At 40.5% G+C, this 22,276-nt stretch overlaps 1 protein-coding gene and 1 long non-coding RNA gene across 2 annotated transcripts; one reads left to right on the top strand and one right to left on the bottom strand.

Moving 5' to 3' along the window:
• Positions 1–8,365: 8,365 nt before the first annotated feature.
• Positions 8,366–21,178, bottom strand: LOC102469064 (histone-lysine N-methyltransferase SETMAR). The gene is made up of 2 exons (XM_006172361.3): positions 20,986–21,178; positions 8,366–10,184 (listed from the first exon to the last, which is right to left on the bottom strand). Exons 1-2 carry the CDS (start codon positions 21,100–21,102, stop codon positions 9,396–9,398), a joined length of 906 nt encoding a protein of 301 aa, XP_006172423.2. The 5' UTR covers positions 21,103–21,178; the 3' UTR covers positions 8,366–9,395.
• LOC114009564 (uncharacterized) lies at positions 13,498–15,062 on the top strand. Its single transcript, XR_003550963.1, has 3 exons — positions 13,498–13,662; positions 14,007–14,086; positions 14,193–15,062. It is a non-coding gene; the product is annotated as an uncharacterized LOC114009564 (long non-coding RNA).
• Positions 21,179–22,276: the final 1,098 nt, after the last annotated feature.

Below are 22,276 nucleotides of genomic sequence, written 5' to 3' on the forward strand. Positions count from 1 at the left end.
TTTAATCTGCAGAGCAGCCCTGGGAAAATCTGGTTATTTTTGGTTAATATTCCCAGTGTGAACTTATGAAACTAGGACTCAAGAGTGTTTGCAAGGTACTCTGGAGACACAGCTGGGTGAGGCAGAACCAGGACTTACACCATTTCTGACTTACGTTCTTTCTACTCTGTCATTGAATCTGCAGCCTCATTGTGAGTTTGGGGTGGGGATGGGTGCACTGAAGAGAGGCAGTTATTGGGGCAAGTGATAGCCTCATGGAGAAAAAAGGCCCAGAAGGTAGAATTTGGTTAACAACATGGACTTTGAAATCATACAGGTTAGGTTTAAATTCTTGACCTGCTTCCTAGATTTGTGCCTTTGGGCAAGTTATTAAACCCATTTCTTTAGATTTGAAAATTAAGTGAAAGAACAACAACAACAAAAAAGATAGAATCGAGGCAGGAAGGTAAAAATGGTTTAGGGTCAAGCGCATGTAAACTTTTTATCAACTTTCATTTCATTACTAACTTTGATGGTCGGTGCTTAGTCACATCGCGGTAATTATGCTTAGTATGATAATGAGGTATAAGAAGGTAAGATTATATAGTTTTGAGGCCCAGCAGCTGGCATGTTGGTTAAGGTACTGGACACTCCCACATGGCCAACCACGGTTCAAGTCCCGGACCTGGTAGCTTGTTTTGTCACTTTCCCTCTCTTTCTCTCTCTCTGTGTGTTTCTCTCTGGTCAAATTAAAATAAGTGAATGAATAAATAAAATTAAATAAATTCTTTTTTTTTTTTAAAGACTATATAGTTTTGAAAGATGTGTTTTTATCACATCTTTTTCTTGTCCAGAATGTGTTCCAATCACTTATAAAATGATTTTGTTACCCTAAAAAAGTAAAATTTTTTAGGAATGGGTTAAGAGAAACAGTCATCTACTGGAAATGAAGATCAAAAGGTGCATTATCAGCTCCTGGGTACTGGGCTCAAATACATGAAAAGAATGCAGCTGATAAAGATGACTGAGATCAGTGTGTGATGAATGGAAGGAAAAGTGTGCAGTATCATGCTCATTAAAAATCAGTCTGGCAAAGTATAGAGGAGGACTTCCTTGATAAGATTAAATCCCCTGGCCTGTGTGAAAGGAAAATGAAGTTTCTTCATAGCTCCTCCCAGCTCTGCTGCTGGGCTCAGAACTGGGCATTGTTTCTTACGACATACTTTCAGGGCAGCTTCCAACTCAACATTTGCTTCTGCTCCAGAACATTTGAAAATATTCAGTTTAGGGGGGTGCTCTTACTAATAAGAAAACTACATTCACATTTGTAATTTTATTTATTAACAAAATCCTTAGTTTCAGGACATATTAGGTAAGCCAAAGATTGAATCACACTGATTGCTTGTGGGCTTTTAGCTTTGAACAATCTTTGGGAGACAGCCCTTCTACCTCCATCTGTGGGAATGCTTCTGTGAAGTGTAGTTTAAAGTGGTTTTATGTGTAATGTTCTCCCTCTAGTGGACAGATTGGGCTTTTTGTTTTGTTTGGATTTGGTTTTTGTTTTTGCTTTTTCTTTCCTTCCTTCCTTCCTTCCTTCCTTTCTTTCTTTCTTTCTTTCTTTCTTTCTTTCTTTCTTTCTTTCTTTCTTTCTTTCTTTCTTTTTTGGTACAAATGATCTTTAATGTTGAAGAAGCTTTATATTTAGGGGTGGGTTTGAGAGTGCTAAAAGGAAGAAGTTAAAAGGAGAGGGGTCATGAACCTTTATTCCATAGGTAAAGGAATTGTCCTACAATATTTGTTCCAACCTCTGTTTTTTTAAAGAGGGGGAGGAGATGGAGAATATGACCTGCAGAGGAGAACTTTGGAATGATCTCTCATCTTTTCTCTCTGATTATTATCTGAACATCTACTGCCTATATTAAATATTATTTTATTTCTAACCAGTGAATCTCTTGAGAAAAATCTTTAATATTATTATTATCAGACTCATAAAATGCATAGCATAAAACTAGAAACTCAAGTGAATTAGAAAAATATACTCAGCAGCTCTTCATTCTGTGAGATCTGGTCTTCTCCTGAATCTACATTGGTATGTAAGTATTACTAAACATTCTAATGTTTTCAAACTTATTTCTATACATTTGCAAATATAAAACATGTATACTGATATATATTGAGTACAGTGATTTAGAAATATATACATATACATAGAAGTCATACATAACGGGACCAGCAGTTAGCGTAATGGACTCCCATGTAGTCGAGTCCCGGACCTGGTGGCTTAAACTCACTCCAGGCACGCCTGCGTGTGTGCCCAAGATCCCGAGAAGAGAATGGAGAAGGGATTGCGGCGTGGCCATCCCCTCTGGGGGATGATTTCTCGCTTTCTGTCTCTCTGTCTGTCTCTGTCTCTCTGGCGAGTGCATGCACCCTATAGCAAAAACCTCTCCAAAAAAAAAAAGAAATCACACGTAATATATACAACTATCGGGTCATCTGAAAAGTCACGATGCATTTTTGTATTTTTGTGTAGAAAAATGTAGCAAAATATGTCATGACTTTTCCAGCGACCCCATACATAAGATTTTTATAAAACAAATTGAGTCATACAATACCATTCATTTAATATATTTTGTTTTCTTCATGAAAAGACTATATAGGTCTAGGTCTTTGTTAAAATAGCTGAATTAATTTATTTAAGCATTCTCCTATTGGTGAGTATTTCAGTCATTTCCAGGTTTTGTTAATAATAAGCCTGTTTGTCCCCTTTTTTTTCTATTCTTTTTGAGAGCTTTTTTTGCTGTAGGGCGCATGTGCTTGCCAGAAAGAGATAGACAGAAAGCGAGAAATCACCCCCCAGGGGGTATTGCCATGCCACAATCTCTTCTCCTCCATTCTCCTCTTGGGATCTTGGGTATGCATGCACACGCGCCCGGTGTGAGTTTAAGCCACTGGGTCCGGGACTTGAACTGTGGTCAGCTACATAGGAGTCCAGCAACGTAGCCATGACTCCATCTGCTGCTTCCCTCCCCCCTTTTTAAAGAACTTATTTATTTAATTCCATTTGCTATCATTTTTTAATTTGAACAGATAGAAAGGGAAAGCAAGAAAGCAAACCATCAGGTCTGGGACTTGAACCGCAGCCAGCCATGTGGGGATCCAGTGCCTTTAACCACCACACCACCTGCCAGCCCCTGTTTGTACCTTCTTATATCTTTGCCAATTTATGAAGATATTTCTGTAGGATAAATTCCAGGAGTCTTAACTGCTATATCAAAGCATATGGTTATTTTATATATCCATGGATATTGACAGCCCTCCAAAAAGGCCATACAAATTTACATTCCCATGTACAGTGAATCTGCAGCATTTCAATAGTTCTTTATCCTTAAACTAATTTCAGAACCACTAAGGTAGCTTGGCATAAGGAAAATTCTGTAGGTGTGGGGCGTAGTTGTCAAGGGAGAAGAATGGAATAAGCATGTCTTCACCTGGTCTCAGCAGTAGAGCATTCCTAGCTTTCTGTGGCCAACGCACAACCATGGGCTATACTAGTCAGTCCAGTCTTGGTTGCAAATGACTCCAGTCTGCAAAAGTGATTCGCTGTTAATGAAATCAGTCTTCAGGAAAAAATTGTTTCCACTCTCCTCTCTGCCCCCAGTCTACAGTAACTCCTTAACTGCCGGTAATCACCATGTTATTTTTCTCCCTGTGTTTTTGTGATCTGAAGCCCCTCACTCAGTTAAAAATTCTGGCTTTCCCTGCATTTGGGTTGGTTGGGATACTTTTGACCTCATGTGACCCTGAAAGTTAAAAAATCAGTCTGAAGGCCAGGGGCCTGGCCTCAACAGCACCCTTGTCACTGCCTCTTGCCTGCATCTGATGGTCATCCTTTCAGCTGGTCCCTGAACCAGGCCGGGTTTGTATTAGAATTATATGGCAGAAACTGACAAAATTCCTTCTGCTCCAAGATTGAGTTAATAGGTCTAAAATGAGGCCTGGGAACAAAGAGAGAGAGAAAGTAAGAAACACTTCCCCATGGGAGATGATCATGTTGCAATTCTTTCTCCATTTCTTCCTCCTATTGAGATTTTGGGTGCACACACACATGCACCTGGTATGTTTCTCGACACTGAGTTCAGGACTCAGCCTACAGTCAGCCATGTGGGGTCTAGACACCTTAACCACCATGCCATTGTCTGGTCAAGTTATGTTTTTAAAGTCCCCATTCTCACCCTCTTAGCTATGGGGCATCTTAAAGCCTTAGGCACTTCACTTCCATTATCTATAAAATGAAGGCTTGAGTCATTGAGCCCTCCTATTGGAGAAAGAGAAGACAGTTGGGAAAATTCTACCTGGAGACTTTGGGGGAGTTTCCTGGAGTCACTAGTGCATCCATCTGGGGGTCTATTATTGATGACATTGGCAGGTGTTGCTTCTGTATTGGGCACCATTCCTTGACTCACGTCTGAATTAACAGGAAACCAATTGGTAGGAAAACAAGACTGAAGGAAAAAAAAATGTGTGCACCTCCCTTGGTGTAGACCTTTTGTAGAGTCCTCATTCCGCATACTTTAAGGATTCTTCTATTCTGGAATTCTGTGACTGGTGTGCAGGGGTGAAGCAGACTCAAAGGTGAAACTAGCCACATAAAACCAAGAAGTGGCTTTTGCTTTATAGTACCTTTAGAGCCAAGGGGTGGCACAGAGGTTAAGGTGGCTGAATCCCATATGGCTGACTGACCAGTTAAAGTCTCAGACCTGGCAAGTTGAAAAACATGGCAGGCACATGTGCATACATGCCCAAAATCCTGAGAGGAGGATGAGAGAGAAGGGATTGCAGCATGGCCATCCCCCTTGGGGGGTGATTTCCCACTTTCCCTCTCTCTTTCTCTTTGTCTCTCTCTGGCACGTACATGCACCCTATAGGAAAAACTATTTAAAGAAAAATGTACCCTTAAAACAGCAATAGGGCCAAGTGGTGGCATAGCAATTATGCAGCTGTACCCACATAGAACAGGTCCTGGATTCATGGCCTAGAGCCTTTCTGTACACACTTGGTGTGTGTCCATGATCTAAGCTGGCTGAGGGAGGTAGACCACAGCCTGAAGACCCTGTTGTGTGTGTTTCTGTCTGTCCCTCTATCTCTGTTTTTTCTTTTTTCTCTAATGAAAGAAATAATACAACTATAAAGATAAGACAAGTAAAGATAGCAACATACAGCTTTATCATAGTACTGAAGCTCCTTAAAAGTAACTGGTATTTGGTGAATGCTTAATAAATAGGGAGCTTTTCACATCTGTTAGAATTTATGCTGTGTGGTACTTGACCTATGCTTGCTTTGTTGGAATCCATGGGTTTTGCAATATGAACTTGGGGCTTTGGAACCTTCATGTCTCATAATCTTACTATGACTCTTATCAAGGTGGCTTTGTGATAAGGGATAGATGATTAGCTATGATATGTCCTCAGAATGGTACTATTATAAACAAAAAGAAACTGGAATTGAAGTATTCCAGGTGAATTTCTTCTTAAATAAACATGTTTGTACAACAGCATTTATCACCCTTGTTATTTGTGGTAGTAGCTAGGAGGAGACGACAAGGAGTTCAACTAGCCACTAAAGTGTGGATGGATAAAGAAATAAGAGTTTATATATGTATATAAAAAACATTTCGAAAATGGAGAATTGATCCATTTGATCTTTGTTCAGTGGCAAATGACTGATGAATCCTTGTCATACCTTAAACCACGTCAAGCAATAGATGCCAAAACGTCTCCCTTGCTTATAGCCTTATAAATCTAAGATTCTGAAAAAATTTAAAGCCTATTTTATCTGATATAATAATACTATTTTATTCTGAAAATATAACACCCATTATTCATTTGGCAGATTTTAATAAATAAAGAAAAATCTCTGTCTCTGTCTCTCCAGTGAATGTATGTGTCCTTTTGAAAAAAAATTATATATTAACTCATAGCAGAACTGGAGAAAGACTCCTAAAACTACAAGTTAAAGCCTAGGGTTCTAAATCCTTTAAAAAAATAAAATGCCTTTAATCTCCTAGAGGTAATATTCTAAGTACCTCTGCTTCGTGGTAGGAGGTATGCTTGAATCAAATCATGTTTTACACTGTTTGATCATATTCTCCTTTATGTCATCTCTTTTTCTTTTTTGTGTTGTCATCACAATGGTTAGAGTTTGTGTCTGAGGAGAACGAATTTGGCAAGATGGTGATGTTCTCTCTGGCAATAGTGCCAGCCTGTGTGATGTTCTTTGTCTTTCTTTTAGGGGTACAGCCAGTTTGGAACAAAATGTTCTTTTATAAGACTTTAAATCAGTTTTTGACAGTCAAATATTCAAAGAAGCATTCCCTGCAGGCAAAAGCTATATAGCATAGACATCTTACACTAAGACTATTGTGTGGAAAATGAGTGATTTTGTGTGGAAGAAGAAACAAAAATGAAAAAACAAAGCAATTTTTTAAAGTTTATTTATCTACCATGAGTGAGAGATGAGAAACAGGTACTCCCAACAAGGCCTTCATGCACAGTGCACCTCCAGCCTCAGCCAGCCTTAGGTATGGGCCTGTGAGCCTGGCATTTACCAGGAGGTCTCTGGATGTGAACCTGCAACCTCCCATGTGCATCAGCCTTGCACAGCCCTGCATTAATGTTTTACCCTATGTGGCTCCTAACAAGTTTGTTAGTTTTTTAATAGCTGGAGGGTGTATGTACTATATAGAAAGAGAGAGACAAACAGACACACATATACAGAGAAGGAAAAAGCACCCCTCAGATGGAGTGTGGTCACATCACAATTTGTTCTCCATTTCTACATCCTGTTGGGATCTTGGATATGTATGCATCCATGTTTGGTGTGTTTTTCAAGCTGCAGGGCCAGGGTTTGAACCAGTCAGCCACACAGGATCCTCCCTTAAACATTAGGTCATGGGGCTGACTCACTGGCAAGCTGTATTTTAAAAAGCATTTGCAGAGGGAAAAAAATCTGAAGGACAGCAGATGGTACAATGGTTACGTCACTGGATTTCCACATGGTTGACCAGGGTTTGAGTCCCAGTCCCAGCCCTGATGGCTGCAATGGCTTGAATTGCATGCCTGGTACGTTGTGTGTGTGCTCCAAATCCCGAGAGGAGATGGAAGAGAAGGGTTTGCAGTGTGGCCATCCCCTCTGAGGGTGATTTCTTACTTTTGGTGAGTACATGTGCGCTATAGCAAAAATCTCTCTCAAAAAAAAAGCATAAAGGCAAAAAGAGCTTGTAGAGTCATGAGCAGTAAATAAAGATATTTAAGTGTTATAAATCATGTTATCATCTTACTTTGAGGATATAAGTACAGGAATGAAAAACATGTATAGGGACCAGCAGTTAGCGTAATGGCTATGTCATTGGAGTCCCATGTAGTTGACCGTGGTTTGAGTTCCAGACCTGGTGGCTTAAACTCACGCTGGGTGTGTGTGTGTGCGTGCCTAAGATCCCGAAAGGAGAATGGAGGAGAAGAGATTGAGGCATGGCCATCCCCCCTGAGGGGGGGGTCTCTCACTTTCTGTCTCTCTGTCTGTCTCTGTCTTTCCAGCGAGCGCACACACCCTTGGCAAAAATACTCTCAAAAAAAAAAAAAAAAGGTATATAACCCAGCATGATTATATTACACAGACATAGAGTTATTTATAATTTGGATCCCTATATTATTTATAAAGTGCAGGACTTCCTAGTGATAGAGTTTACTTAATTAATTCATTTATTAACTTATTTTTAGAGAGAGATTTATATTTTGCTTTAGGTGCTTGCCAGAAAGACAAAGACAGAAAGTGAGAAATCACCCCCCAGGGGGGATGGCCACATTACAATCCCTTCACCTCCAGTCTCCTCTGGGGACCTTGGACATGGACACATGGACACCCAGCTGAGTTTCAAGCTGCTGAGTCCAGGACTTGAACTGTAGTTGGTACATGGGAGTCCAGCAACATAACCATTACGTCACCTGCTGGTCCCGAGTGATAGAGTTTAAATACGCTAGAGAAAAAAATTAAAGTATATATTAAATAATATTAAATGGGCCCAAATAATTATTTTAACTTTCAAAATGTTTAATAAACTTCCATAATGACTATATTTTTGCAACTTCCTTGCTCTTTTTTTTTTTCCAACATCCTTGTTTTAAGGAAGGTAGAAATGTAGTTAGACACTCAAGAAATTTGATTGAGATTATAAAATTCCCATAGCATTCTGTGGTGTTGACAGGTTATTTTTGTGTTATTAATACATAAGGAATAAGGCTTTTTGAAGTTCTGAAGTGTAACTTCACAAGCTCTTGAGGACAGCCAAGCATATACTGAACATTTTAGAATGTTTACTTTTCTGACATTTGATTGTACCATAGAAGCCATTATTGTGGTTATATTTTTCTCTATTAGTAGTAATTATAAGAGCATTAGGAGGTGATAATCATATCCTTTTCCTTGATCTATGCTTAGAAACAAATGAGAAATAAGATGGAAAAGGCAGATGGAAATAAAAGTATTAGCTTTATTACCGATAAAATGGGTCTGAAAGCTCAACTTAGATTGGTCCAGCCACAATTGTGTGTGTGTCTTTTGATCATGATTAGGTTCAGTTCAAACACTAGAAAATTCACAATAATAATGCCTTCAACAAGGGAGAGACTACTTCTCATCTAAAAATCCAGAGGTATCAGATCAGGACCATACAGTACCAGACACGCAGACTCTTTTTTGCCTTGTTGATTTGTTATGCATGGCTTCCTTTCTTTTTCCTTTTTATTATTTACATTTAATCACTATAATCTTTACAGTGTTCAACATGGCTTTCCCCAGCACGAATATAGTGCATAGCAGTCAAGACAAAGACATTGCCATATACATTATCATCAGCAAGTAACTTTTCATTTTGGTGTCAATGCATGGCTTCCTTCCCCACAGTCATCTTGAGGTCCAGGATGGCTGCTCCAGTTCCAAACTGGAGCATATACGTCAGATATACTTTCCAGCCAACAGGAAGAAAGAAGAAGAGAAGGGCAGGAGCTCTCCATTTAAGAACAAAATTGTTTTTACTTATATACCATTAGCTACTCAGTCACTTAGCGACGTCTAACTAGGAAAGTGAGTCTCTGGATAGTTATGTAGCCGGGTCACACTGAGAACTGTATCACAAAGGAGGAGAAAGGACATAGATGAACACCGCCACGTTCCTGAGTTATGCCCCTAGGTAGAGGCAGAGCTAGAGAACCACTGACCTTCCCTATAAGGAGGGGCAAGCTGCCTACCACACAGCAGAATTACCTCCAGGATAAATTGCTTACAAGAAGGGTATGCAGAAGGGACTGAGCCACAAATGCTTGGTTACTGAGAGTGGCCAGTGGGTGAAAATTTCCTTCCTAATTGTTATTTGGCTTCTCTAAGAGGCAGTACAGTGAACTGTCGTAGGGCAAGAAAGCGGTGCAAGACTTGGCACTGCAGTAGCAAGGCTTTCGTAGTTTCCCATTATCTAGCTTTTCTTTGTCTTCACCCACCGCTACATTAAGAAATCTTCCTGAATAGTCGTAAGAGAGTTCTTCTTCTGGGAGAATATCTTTGGCTGCAAAAAGTGCCAACTTAGGTACCATTGAGTCAATTCGGACAGGAATCATCAACAAGTTTGGCTCACAAGAATGATTAAGGAATCTCCCAATATTTCCTATATAAGTAGGGTCAACAAATGTTTCCATTACCTGCCCATTATAAACATGTTCTCGGATGGCTATAATGTAATTTGCATCATGTTTTGTTTGTAAGTGAATTCTTTTCTGTACTTCAGAGACTCCTAAAACTTCACCAGCATATTCACACACAAACCGTCCTTTTGGTATAAATTCCAAAGTGCGAAGTCCCCAGCCTTTTTTCTCTGTCTTAAACACCTGGAGGTGGAACTGCAGACCCCTCTGGACCACTCTGTTTCGGCAGCGGTCACTGCACTGGCACAAGACATTGCATTCAAAAATGGGCTCAGCATACTTTGCTTCTGACCCTATGTTTCTAAGGCATGAATTACCATCATAGTTTTCCTCATGGCGGAGACAGGAGCATGTACCAGGCAAGCAGGCAGTTTTGACACAGATGCATCCAGGAAAGGTTATTTGAGTGGGATCGATGTCTGCTCCGGGTCCAGCTACGAGATCAGGCATATACTGTGAAATACATGAATACTGGAAGTCAGCAAGGCACGGTAAGTATTCCATGTTTTCCCAGCAGTTTTTGACTGGTACACAATCTACTTCAAACATGTCAGAAGTGATCTAATATGCTAAAATGTTGTCTGATATTCTTTCCAGTTTAAAAATAAGATTAATTTTTAACTGACATTTTTTGTGGTTTTATTTAAAGTATAATAAATAAAAATATAGAAAAACTAATATTAGGGGACTAGCAGTTGATGTAATGGCTGTGTTGCTGGACTCCCATGGAATCGACCACAGTTCGAGTCTTGGACCCAGTGGCTTAAACTCATGCCAGGTACATGCCCAAGATCCCAAGGAGAATGGAGAAAGGGTTGTGGCATGGCCATCTCTCCTGGGGGGTGATTTCTCGTTTTTTGTCTCTCTGTCTTTGTCTTTCTGGTGAGCACATGCACCTTATAGCAAAAACCTCTCCAAAAAACCCCAAAAACCCCTAATATTAAAAACATATTACATAAGAAAAATTATTTCTGTTATTAGAAATAAAAAGATTTGTGACTGACTTTGCTTTCTGTTTAGCTTTTGATGTTGGGCAAAATCAGCGCTGAATTTAGTGTTTGAATATGGTGAAGTGTTTTATCCTTAGCTTCTGATCTCTTTTACCTTAGCCTGATAAGACACATGGATATATGTATTTTTATTGTAGGTTACTTCAGATCCTTTCTGGAGATAAGAGTCATAAATAATAAATAAATCAATTGTGGGCAGGATTCTAAAAAATGGCATTTGTCAAATAGGTATTATATATATTTAAACTTACTGTAGATTTTTTATACATTTTTATACATTTATTATAGAGAAATCCTGCTCTTATTAAATGAGAAAGATATAATATGAAACATTTTCTGTCTTTTAAATGTACTTGTATTTTCAAAATGTTACATTTATTAAATGTCATGGGAAAAAAAGACCGTTGTAAATTACAATCTCTAGGTGGTTAAAGTCTATGTTAAGTCTAAGCATATTTCCAAACCCTGAAAGTTAAAATCTTTCATAAGCCCAGTATAGTCCTTTAAGTAAAGAATAATTCTTGCTTATATGGAACCTGATCCATTTATTTATACCTGCCTTGTTACAAAAATGACTTAATGAGATTTAGAAACAGGTAAGATAAATGAACAACAGGTAAGAAGAGTGAGGGTTGGAGGGTGGCACAGTCAAACCAACACACTGTGCAAGGCTAACCCACATTGGAAGGCTCTGTGTTCAAAGCTGAAGATCTCCCTAAGTATGCTGGGACAAGCACGTGCTCATGATCCAGGGCTGCTTGAAGCTGGGGGCAAACTGCAGCATTAAGGCACAGTTGAGGGTACACTCTCTGTCTTTCTTGTTTATGGGAGAAATTGTAAAAAAACTTTAAAAAAAAAAAAAAAAGAAGTGAAAGGGAAAATAAGAGCAAGTTGGTCCAGGGAGCTTAGTCACACAAAGTGTGTAGTAAAGTAGACTGGACATTCAGCTCTGCCTGAGAGCAGCCACTTCGAAGAGGGATATACAATTAGATGTACAGCTTGCACTGTCTATGAGAAACAAGCTCGCAGCTCAGAAGAAGAATCGACTTTTCCAGTGTTGATACCAGAGAGAAATTTTGCCCATGTGTCCTTCTACACCATTCTTTTCCAGGAAGCAGTATCATCAGCTGTTTTTTATTCTGACCCTGAATAAAGGCTGCTGGCATGAGGCCACAGCATAGTTGGGTAACAGCAGTTCTGCAAGGCACCAGTTGCATGGCCTTTCATTGGAGATAGATTTTAGAGTACCTAGAGGAATGTTCATACCGTGTATCTTTCAGTCAATCCTCCATTAATCTCCCAACCAAGCTTTAGAAAGGTATTGAACAGCATGTAGCTATACTCCCTGTGGAGGCCTCTGGGAGAGCTATGTAGTTAAGTGCAAAACCCTATATTTAAAAAACTGCTGAGATGTGGGGGAAGGATTGACATCCTCCTGTGAAAGATGAGGAGGAGGATGAGTGGGAGGGCCTGTGGGGGAAGGCCAGTTCTGCTTAAAAAGTAGTTTGGGGGTGGAGAGCAGAGAATGGCTTCTGTTTGCATTATTTCTTACAGCTTTAGCTTAGTTGAAAAGTCCTAAAGGGATAAAGGATGGCTTAGAAAAATATCCTGGCCAACCGGTGGCGTGGTGATTAAGGTGGCTGGATCACACGTGGCCATCTTTGAAGATGGAGTCCAGCGCCTAACCAACAATGTCTTGAAAAACACTACAAGTGTGCCCAAAAATCCCAAGAGAAGGAGAAAGGATTGCAGTGTGGCCATCCCCTCTGTGGGAAGGGTGAGGGGGATGAGGTGGGGTATGCTTTCTCACTTTCCCTCTTTCTTTTTCTCCAGGGAGCTCACAAGTCTCCATAGTAAAAACTTAAAAAAAAATAAAAATAAAAAGATATCCTATTAGTCAAATTCAATGACTGCTGTTTTAAATAGAATCTACTTCAAGTTTCTTAAAGATTCAACATTGATATGTAAATGGTTATCTAGATATTTTCAGGGAAAGGAAGATTTTACTATCTTTTTGTTAAAGTGTTCATGTAGAATTCTTTTGAATTGATTTGTGCTTAAAGGTACACATATTTTTAAGGTACTAAATAAATCAGAAAACTCATTTTTTTTCTTGACACAGATAACTCATTTTAAAATTAAGTATGACAGTGAAGCTTTCTAACTAGGGGAACATATTGATCCTTGTTGAAAAGGTGTTTTTTCTTTTTTTTTTTCTTATTTTTATTTAAGAATATTTTAAAAGGGGGGCAGCGATGGTGTAGTGGTTAAGTTGCAGAATTCCTCATTGCTGACTACGTGGTTTGAGTCCTGGACCCAGTGGCTTAAAAAACATGCCAGGTATTTGTGTGTGCGCCCAAAATCCTGAGAGGAGAATGGAAGAGAAGGGATTGTGGCATGGCCATCCTCCCTGGGGGGGCGGGCAGAGGGGAAGGGGTTCTCACTTTTCCTCTCTGATGAGCACACACGCCCTGTGGCAAAAACCTAAAAAAATAAAATAAAAAAAAATAAACTCTGAAGAATCTAGGGCTGCATTTTTTTTTAATCATGCGATTAAATTTGACACACAATGTAAAATCATTTAGGGACTATGATTAAAAATGCTAGGTAAATCTGAAAAGCTGTAGATACTTCTGAAGGATAACAAAAAACTTTGGGCAAATTTCTTGTGTAATGAGAATATCATTTTTCCACTGATGAATATAATCATTGAATATGATATTGCAAGTCATCCTGTTTTCATGTGTTCCCATTTTCTTCTCCCTAAAAGATCACTAAAATGCCATTCCATCAAGATTGTTTTTTTGTTTGTTTGCTTCTTTTTCATTATTCTTCTCCTCCCTTTTTTCTTTCTTCATTGACAGAGGGTGTGCATGCCCTCCAGATAAAGAGACACTGAGAAAGCAAGCACCTCCAATAAGGTATGATCCTATCACAATCCTTCCTCCATTTCTCTTTCCTGTCAGGACTCTGGGTACACACTCAAACCACCAGAACCAGGACTTGAATCATGGTTGGCCACACGGGATCCCACTCCCAATGTACAACCACTGTGCCATGGGATTGGCCCTCAAGAAAGTTATTTTACCTGAATTAGATAATCTGAGATCACTGACCTGACAGTCTATTTTAATATTTACATGGCAGACAAACTGTTAAGCTTTGAGGATCTTTCTGAACACTCACAGAAAATAGGTTACAAACTGGAAGCCAGCTGACCTGAGTTAAATTTAAATGCTCCCAATTTCTAACTCTCTTTCCACAGCCTATATGTTTTTTCCTGGTACAAAGCTTTGGACAAGCTGATCCACAAAGTTGTTATCCTGGAGCCTGTTTCTACCTATTGTAAGTCAAGGAATGATCAAAACTGGGGGGGGAGGGGTACATTCATAGTGGACATGTATTTTTTACCGTCCTAATAACTATAACATTTTTTTCCTTCTGATAACAGCACCCCAACTCTTCTCAAGTGAACCCTCCCCATTTTTGTCTCAGTGGTTTGGATGGAGATCCTGATTGGATAGAAACCTAGACCTGGGTAAACAACATCACTCACTCTTTTCATCAGCATTTGGTTCATGGATGGACCATGACCTTAGCAACACCTGTGAAATATAATTCTGGGATATCTGCTGAAACAACTCGGAAAAAGTCATTCTCTTGCTATGAGCATTGGTAAACTATAGTGTTCACTTGGGGTTCCCAAGTCCTATCACATAGATAAGACCTACTGAGAGTCTAGCCAGCCACCAGAAGGAGAAGCAGGGATGCCAAGGGGAAAGGTGGTGGAAAGAAATACCTGATAATTTAGAGTTCTTGGATCCTGACATGGCTATAGTTACCACTTTGGAACTTTTAGGAGTTCCTTCCTTTTTGTGCTGGAGCCAGTGTGTGTTGTGTTTACTACATTTCTTGCAAACAAATGAGTCCTGACTGATACACTCTTCTCAGGGCGGAAGCTGAGAAGGGTTCCAGGAAATGACCGGAGTGGTTAGTCAAAGGTGTAACTGTCCAATGAACAACAAGGTCTCCCACTGGGAGGTGAGACTAGAGCAAAGTGTGCTGAAGGGCAGACAGGAAAACCATGGATGTGAGCTGAACCCTGGCCAACCAGTAGAACTTAGTGCAGAACAATGAATGTCCTAAAGAAGACACAAACAGAGCCAGGCTCTCAGAAGCTTTGGAACGTTTGGCAAGTGAGTTGCTAACCTTTGGGCAGCAACTGTAAGACGGAGCAATACTCATACATGGGGTGGTTTTCATGAACTTTAAATGAAATAATGCAGTATTCAGGGCTAGGCATTTGATACCTTAAAAATACTCGCTTCTCGGAAACCAGCAGTTAGCGTAGTGGCTATGTCGCTGGACTCCCATGTAGTCGACTGTGGTTCATGTCCTGGACCTGGTGGCTTAAAACTCATGCCGGGCGCGTGTGTGTGCGTGCCCAAGATCCCGAGAGGAGAATGGAGGAGAAGGGATTGCGGCGTGACCATCCCCCCTGGGGGGTGATTTCTCGCTTTCTGTCTTTATGTCTCTCTCTGTCTGTCTGGCGAGCGCACGTGCCCTACAGTGAAAATCTCTCCAAAAAAAAATACTCGCTTCTCTTGATTCTTCTAGGTATTATTTTTAGATGTTTAAAACACATATTTCTGGCAAATTACTTAATCTCACTAAACATTTCCTCATCTATCTCACAAGTTTCTGTGAAGGAAAAAAATGAAAAAATCCACATAAAAACTACTGGCTGGGATATAAATCCTCCACAAGAATTGTGAGGCCTGGGACTCATGGGCAACCCTAGTTTGGGCCCCAGACTAACCAGCATAAACAGGCAGAGCATGAAGGCATACGCCTATCGTAGCTAACTGGGAGGCTGAGCAGGGGACTATGATGAGATCCTGTCAAAAAATGCTTACATCTTGTCTCTCAAAATAAATCAAAACAAAAAAACAAATTATTCAGTCAGCGAAGCAGAGTGGTGAAGAAAGGTTGTTAGAGTTAAACCACCCATGTTCAAACATACGCCAAAATTGTATCTAGCCATTATTTTCCTATCTACCATTCCTTATCCATCTCAAGTAGAGAAGTCAAGAGCTGACCCAGTCCAGACTTCTTTCATTCATCAGCAAATGTTGCCTTATTGCCTCTTACATGTACACACTGGGATTTAGAAACATCCAGCCAGAAAAATATACAGTGAGACAGGAGAATGGGATTTTGATTATCTCTTGCATTGTTATGACATAAGCTTTACTTTTTCATGGCACATATCAAGGCACAGAATTGTTCAGGCAAAGGTTGGGAGTAGAAGAAAATGATCAGTACAAGTGGGTACACTAGAAAGTGGGTTCTTGAAACACTGGGTGGAGATTTCAAGTTTTTGACAGAAAAGGGAAAATCTTTTTGGCTACCTAAAATGCCATAATGGAAACAGGAGACATGCTGAAAGCCAAACATACTTTCTTGGCTTCTTTGGTTCACAATCATTTCTCTTCTCTGAACTAAACCTGCACTTACAGTTAATAGCATGAAGTTTGGGATCTAAATGGCATAGATTATAGGGTTCCCTAATTGTGTTAAATATGTAGGTTTGGCCTTTCTAACAAACATATGTCTCTAGGCCTAGCAAGTGGCATGGTGGTTAATGTGTTAGATTCACACATGGTTGACCACAGTTTGAGTCCCAGATCTGGCAGCTTGAAAATTATGCCAGGTATATGTGCATGAGTGCACAACATCACAAAGAAGGAATTGTGTAGCCATCCCCAAAGTGGTGATTACTCACTTTCTCTCTCTCTGTTTATGACAAGTGCATGTGCCCTATGACAAAAAAAGAAAACAAAAAGGCATGGTCATAATGTTTGGGGGTATGGCATGGTGCTAGGAGCAGGGTTCCTTTCTATAGTACAAGGTGCAGAGCAGGTACACCCACAAGTATTTTCTGATCAATTGATTATAGCTCTTGATGGCTTTTAACTGGAAGTTTGATTTTTCTGGGTTCCATTCTGTAATGCAGCACCAGAAACTGAAAGTATGATGCCATACAATATTCTGGGCTTAAAACCTGAGAGTCAGTTCTGAATTTTAAGGACGTGTGAAAATCTTCATTCTTTGTTTGATCATGTTGAAATCTCGGCTCTAAGACTTTGTACTTGGCCTCTAGCCTTTTAAGTTTATTTTCACACCAAGCAGCTATTAGAAGACTCCGAGCTGGTAATTCTTGTCAAGGCCTAGTTGAGATCTTAAAAATAATGTTCGAAGCTGGTTTCTAAGAGACCTGAAGATGGTTAGCTCTAAATCTGAGCTCAGGGAAATCAATTAGTTAACTTTCTGTTTAGCTTTCTACTCTGATGACATTAGGATATGCTTATTTCTAATCTAATCATTTGTCCTTTTTGCCTTTTCACACAGTACCCAAAAGTAAATCAAATACAAAGTTGTTTGTACTTGAGTTTTTCATGCTTAAATTCTTAGGTGTGCATGTGCTGTAAAGGTAGGGCTTGGAGTAAACAGGCTGTTTTGACCTTTTCTATGAATAGTTTTGTATTTCATGAATATATGGAAGAAAATTAGTTGAAAGTACTTTTAGGTTCCTTGTTTAATGTTTCAAGCATGTTTTATCTCTTTCATAACACTATACGCTCATTAAGAAAGAGATCCAGGGGCCAGCAGGTGGCATGGTGGTTAAGGTGTAAGAGTCCCACATGGTAGATGGCAATTCCAGTCACAGACCCAACAGCTTGAGAATCACACTGGGCACATGTATGTGTGTGCCCAAAATCTCAAGAGGCGAATGGAGAAGGGATTGTGGCATCACTATTTACCTGAGAGGTGATTTCTCACTTTCCCTCTCTCTCTGTCCCCAGAGAGCACATGCACCCTATGGTAAAAATATATCAAAAAAAAAAAAAAAAAGTGGGGGAAGGTTATCCAGTCTTTTTTGTAACTCCCTGTTTCAAGTTGTTTGTATAAATAGGTAGCTATTAATAGAATACTGTGGGATTGAATTTTATTTATGTACATCAACTGTAGGCTTAAGGATCAATTACAAGGTTTCCTCATTCCTCTTTTTCTCCTTTTTGTATTTTAGAAAAGGTTTTTTATTTATTTATTTATTTATTGAGAGGTTTTTTTGCTATAGGGCACGTGCGCTCACCAGACAGACAGAGACAGAGAGACAGAAAGCAGGAAATCACCCCCCAGGGGAGATGGCCACGCCACAATCTCTTCTCCTCCAGTCTCCTCTTGGGATCTTGGGCACACACGCATACGCGCCTGGCATGAATTTAAGCCACCGGGTCCGGGACTTGAACCACAGTCGACTACGTGGGAGTCCAGTGACATAGCCATTACGCTAACTGCTGGTCCTGAAAATGTTTGTTTTTTTAATTGCCAGAGGTATGTATGCTTGCCAGAAAGGCAGAGAGTATTCCTCAATTGGGTGTGATCACACTACAATGTTTTATCCACTATATCTCTATCCTGTCAGGATTTGGGGGCATGCATGCACACACATCTGAAGTTTTTCAGGCTGCTGGAGTCATCTTACCCTTTTTAATGGACAAGTATATATTTAATGCATTTTGAAAAATATAATCAGTACATCAAGCCCCATGTGTTTTTTGGCATTTTGCCAGAAGGCACATGGGCTTGCCAGAGAGTAACAGAGAGATGGAGAGAGGGAGAAAGAGAACGTACCCCCAAATGGGGCATGGTCATGCAGCAATCTCTTCTCCAGTTCTCATCCTGTTGGGACTTTGGGCATGCATGCACCCTGTGCCAGGCATCTTTTCAAGCCACTGAAGCCAGGACTTGAACCAAAGGGTCAGCCATTTGGGATCTAGCCCCTTAAAGAAGAAGCCATAGGGCCCACCCCAAACTCCCTGGTTTTATGGACACTGTCAATGGAAATGACCAAGCTCTGTTGATGTAATAATTAATATGGTTTATTCTAAGCATGACTGTGAGTGATTAGGCCTGGAAACAGGTTGCTTAGATTGTAGCAGTTCTTTTATTCAATTCTGAGAACAGGAGACACAGACAATATTGTGAGTCAGAATAAAGAGTCTTTTCATTGGCCTGCTCCAAAAAAGGTGGAACAGGTGGAAGCAGGGACTCAGAGGTTATATGTAGGTTTATTTCGTTATTTAAAAGAATTATTTTAATAATATTATTTAATTTGACTAGAGAAAGACAGAGAGAGATGGAAAGTGAGAAAGCAAGCAACCAAGTCCAAGATTCGAACCACAGTTAGCCATGTGGGAATCCAGTGCCTTAACCACCACAAAACCTGCAGGCCCCTATAAGTGGGTTTAGCAATTTTTAGGTTACTAATTGGTTACAAATCTTTGTCTCAGAGAGACTTGGAGTCAGCAGAAAAGAATGTCTGAATTGAACTTAGACATTGATAAGAAAGCCTTGCTATTTATCTGGTGATGCTATGCCAGGATGTAATGTGCTACCCACAATTACTAGACCAGAGTGGTCTATTCCAGCAAGAATAATGTTTGTAAATATGACTTTCCTAGGCCCCTTAGAAAGTATCTTAAGTTGGAAAGTAGTCAGAAATATATCCTCAACATTAATGATTAAGATGATTCTAAAGGAGATACTTATACAACTTAATTTATTTTTAAATAAGTTGATTTTTTAAAAGTTTATTTCATGGACCAGGAGATAGTGTAATGGTTACGTCATTGGACTCCCACGTAGTTGACTGTGGTTTGAGACCTGGGTCAGGTGGCTTAAAACCAAAATAAAATTGTACTTGGATTCGTTTTTTTTTTTTTTTTTTTACAGAATTCCTGAAGTCTTAGCATATTCTCTGCAGCCCAAACCACTATCTTGCACACATTTAGTTTCTCTATATACATTTGTTGAATTAAATTAAGAATGGACTAGATTATATTTTGTTTTGTATATTTTGTTCAGGTTAGATAGCAATCTCTAGGCCACTTGCTTTCTATATCCTTCTGTAAGCTCCAGAGCAGGAAATGTGTGCTTCAGCTCTTTATTCTCTAGGCCCAGCCTTACACAATGCCTGGCACATTGTAGACACTCAATTATTTATTGAATAAAGAAAATGCATAGCATTCAGCAGTATCTGGTCTTGAATAAGCTTTCAGGGACCACTGTTTCCTAGTGTTTACCAACCAAATTATTAACCATAAATTGCCAAAGGTAGTTTGAGGGGGGAACCATTTCTGAACATTAATATCCTACTCTACAACCTGAAAACTGCTACATATAGTACCTTATCTGATCCTAATGATAAAGAAAAAAAGGGCAGATAGGCATCAATATTGATAATGGATGTGAAAAGGGTTATAAAATTTTAAATGTTTATTTTTATCTTGTAGATGAAGATGCTCAGGCTCTGTGGATGTAAAATAGCTAAATCCTGAACTGAGCTCTGTAATATCTAAAACCAGAACTCCTTCCATTTCAATATCCTTGGGTTTACTTCTTGTCATTCCTTATTCCTTAGGTAATTTTCAGGCCAAAGTCAGAGCGGTGAGAAAGTTAAGAATAGGAAGGGCTTAGAGACAAGAGTAGTAGTGAGCATTTATTAAGTTCTTACAGCAAACCAGGAACTGTGTTTTACCTGCAATTCTCAAAGCAATTTGAGGGAGAGATACTATTATTTAAAATGTACATTGGAGGGCTCTAAGGCTTTAGCCAAAGCTAACTTGTATTTGCTAAGCGCTCACAATACTAGGGAGACCTCAGTGAAATCTGACTCTAGGGGTTAGTTAAAGCACATGATTAAACACAATTTAACCATGATACTAGGCTGAGATCCATTTATAGGCTCCATCTTCATCTTACACGAGACATCTGAGACCAGAGAGGGAAGTGATTTGTACCAGACCCTTCATGAAGTTCTGAGAACAGAACCTAGACAAAAAGCTAGGTTGTCTCAAGGCTCTTTCTAAGGGACCTCTGAAGTTTCTAAGGTGATATGGTAAAAGATCGATTTAAGAGCTAGAGAATCAGCTTGAGAAGTAACCACCAGAGGGAAAGCCAAACGCCTAAGGTTCCCAGCCACTTGGCCCCGCCCACTACCTGGAATAGCGGGGCCCCGCCTCCGGAGGGCGGACACAGCTTTCCCGCCCGCTTAGCCCTGCCCACAACTTGGAAAAGCAGGGCCCCTCCCCTGGGATCCGCGCGCAGATCGCGGACGTCTGGCCCCGCCCACAGGGGGGCCACACACGCTCTCCTGGTCGCCCAGCCCCGCCCACTACCTGGAAGGGCGCTGGCTCCGCCCCTGAGGGCCACGCGCTCACGGGCACGTTCTCTAGGCCCCGCGCGATATCTAGTCGCTCCGTCGACGCCTCATGGCCTGCCTCAGACGCCGCCATCCCAAAAATCTGGGGCTTCTCCACACCTTCTGAGAACTTGAACTCGCCTCACGCAGCACCAACTATTCTGACAGGATTGGGCCACGCAGTGGATGCTGGGAGTTGCGGATGCCGGACCCACTGCCTCATGGGAATTGTAGTTTTTCTCTCAGGGTATCTGTGAGGGCGTCTTTCTCAGCTTTTTTTTGACTTTTTGGTCTGGCTTCCTCTTTGTTTTGAGCCAGACAAGCAAGAGATAGTTACAGAGCTGTATTAAGGTATGAACAAAGCCGTGGGAACACGAAACACAGTTCTTTATTCCTGAGAGCATCAGGGAGGGCGTTGGAGAGGAGAACTTTCTAGCAGGTTTTTGAGGGCTGCTGGGCGGAAGGGGCGGCGCCCCGCTGAGGGGGGAAAACTGCACACCAGGGTTTCTGAAGATCTGCAAAGTGTTTGTGGGTATGTGTGGGAGGGGAGTTGTGATATATTTTCTCACCCCATCATAAGGCTTACTGGTGTCATTGCTATAACAAAAAGTTAACAAGAAAAAAACATAAAAAATTGATTTACCGAACTTTTTCGTGACTTAAGAGTCCTCAGAAATGAAGCCCCTAAGGCAAGGAAAACGTTCTATTTGTGTGCTGACATTCCATGAAGAATGGACAGCCACGTAGAAATGTGTTTGGTAGAAGGAATAATCTAATGGTAATAGGCCAGAGTGGGGGGCAGAAGGGAGGGCCCGGGACCCACTGAGTCTGTCCAGTTCTTCGTGGCCTCTCTATGCAGCATTCCTTCCTCTTCATATAGGTCAGGTCTTCTAGGGAATGAGGGTCTTCAAGGAAACGGGAGACAGTGACCTTGGTAGTTTTACGACTTGTTTTAGAGGAGAAGCAATTCGTGTCTAAGACCTGTATTGGGAAAGAGGAATTCTGGTATCTAGGATCAACTTTGGGGAGGGAGAGGGGGTGAAAGACAGGAGGGAAGGAGAAAGTCAGAGAGACTTTGTTTCTAGGATCTTCCCATCTCCTTTAGAAATGCTCAGCATGCCAAAGTGCCGTACTTGGAGATAACATGTCCTTCCCCAGTGGGGGGAAGTGGATGGTTCGTGCCAGGTGGCAGAACAGCTTACAGGGCACCTTAAAAAAAATTTAACTTGTAGTACCAGCAGTTAGCAATGGCTATGTTGCCGGACTCC

Source organism: Tupaia chinensis, unplaced genomic scaffold (genome assembly GCF_000334495.1).
Source record: "Tupaia chinensis unplaced genomic scaffold, TupChi_1.0 Scaffold000565_1, whole genome shotgun sequence".
Lineage (NCBI taxonomy): Eukaryota > Metazoa > Chordata > Mammalia > Scandentia > Tupaiidae > Tupaia > Tupaia belangeri.

Coding starts and splice junctions, on each gene's coding strand:
- LOC102469064 (XM_006172361.3), bottom strand. CDS start 21,102: ATGGCGGCGTCTGAGGCAGGCCATGAGGCGTCGACGGAGCGACTAGAT. Junction 10,185..20,985: donor CGGAGCCAGCGCCCTTCCAG/GTAGTGGGCGGG, acceptor TGTATTTCACAG/TATATGCCTGATCTCGTAGC.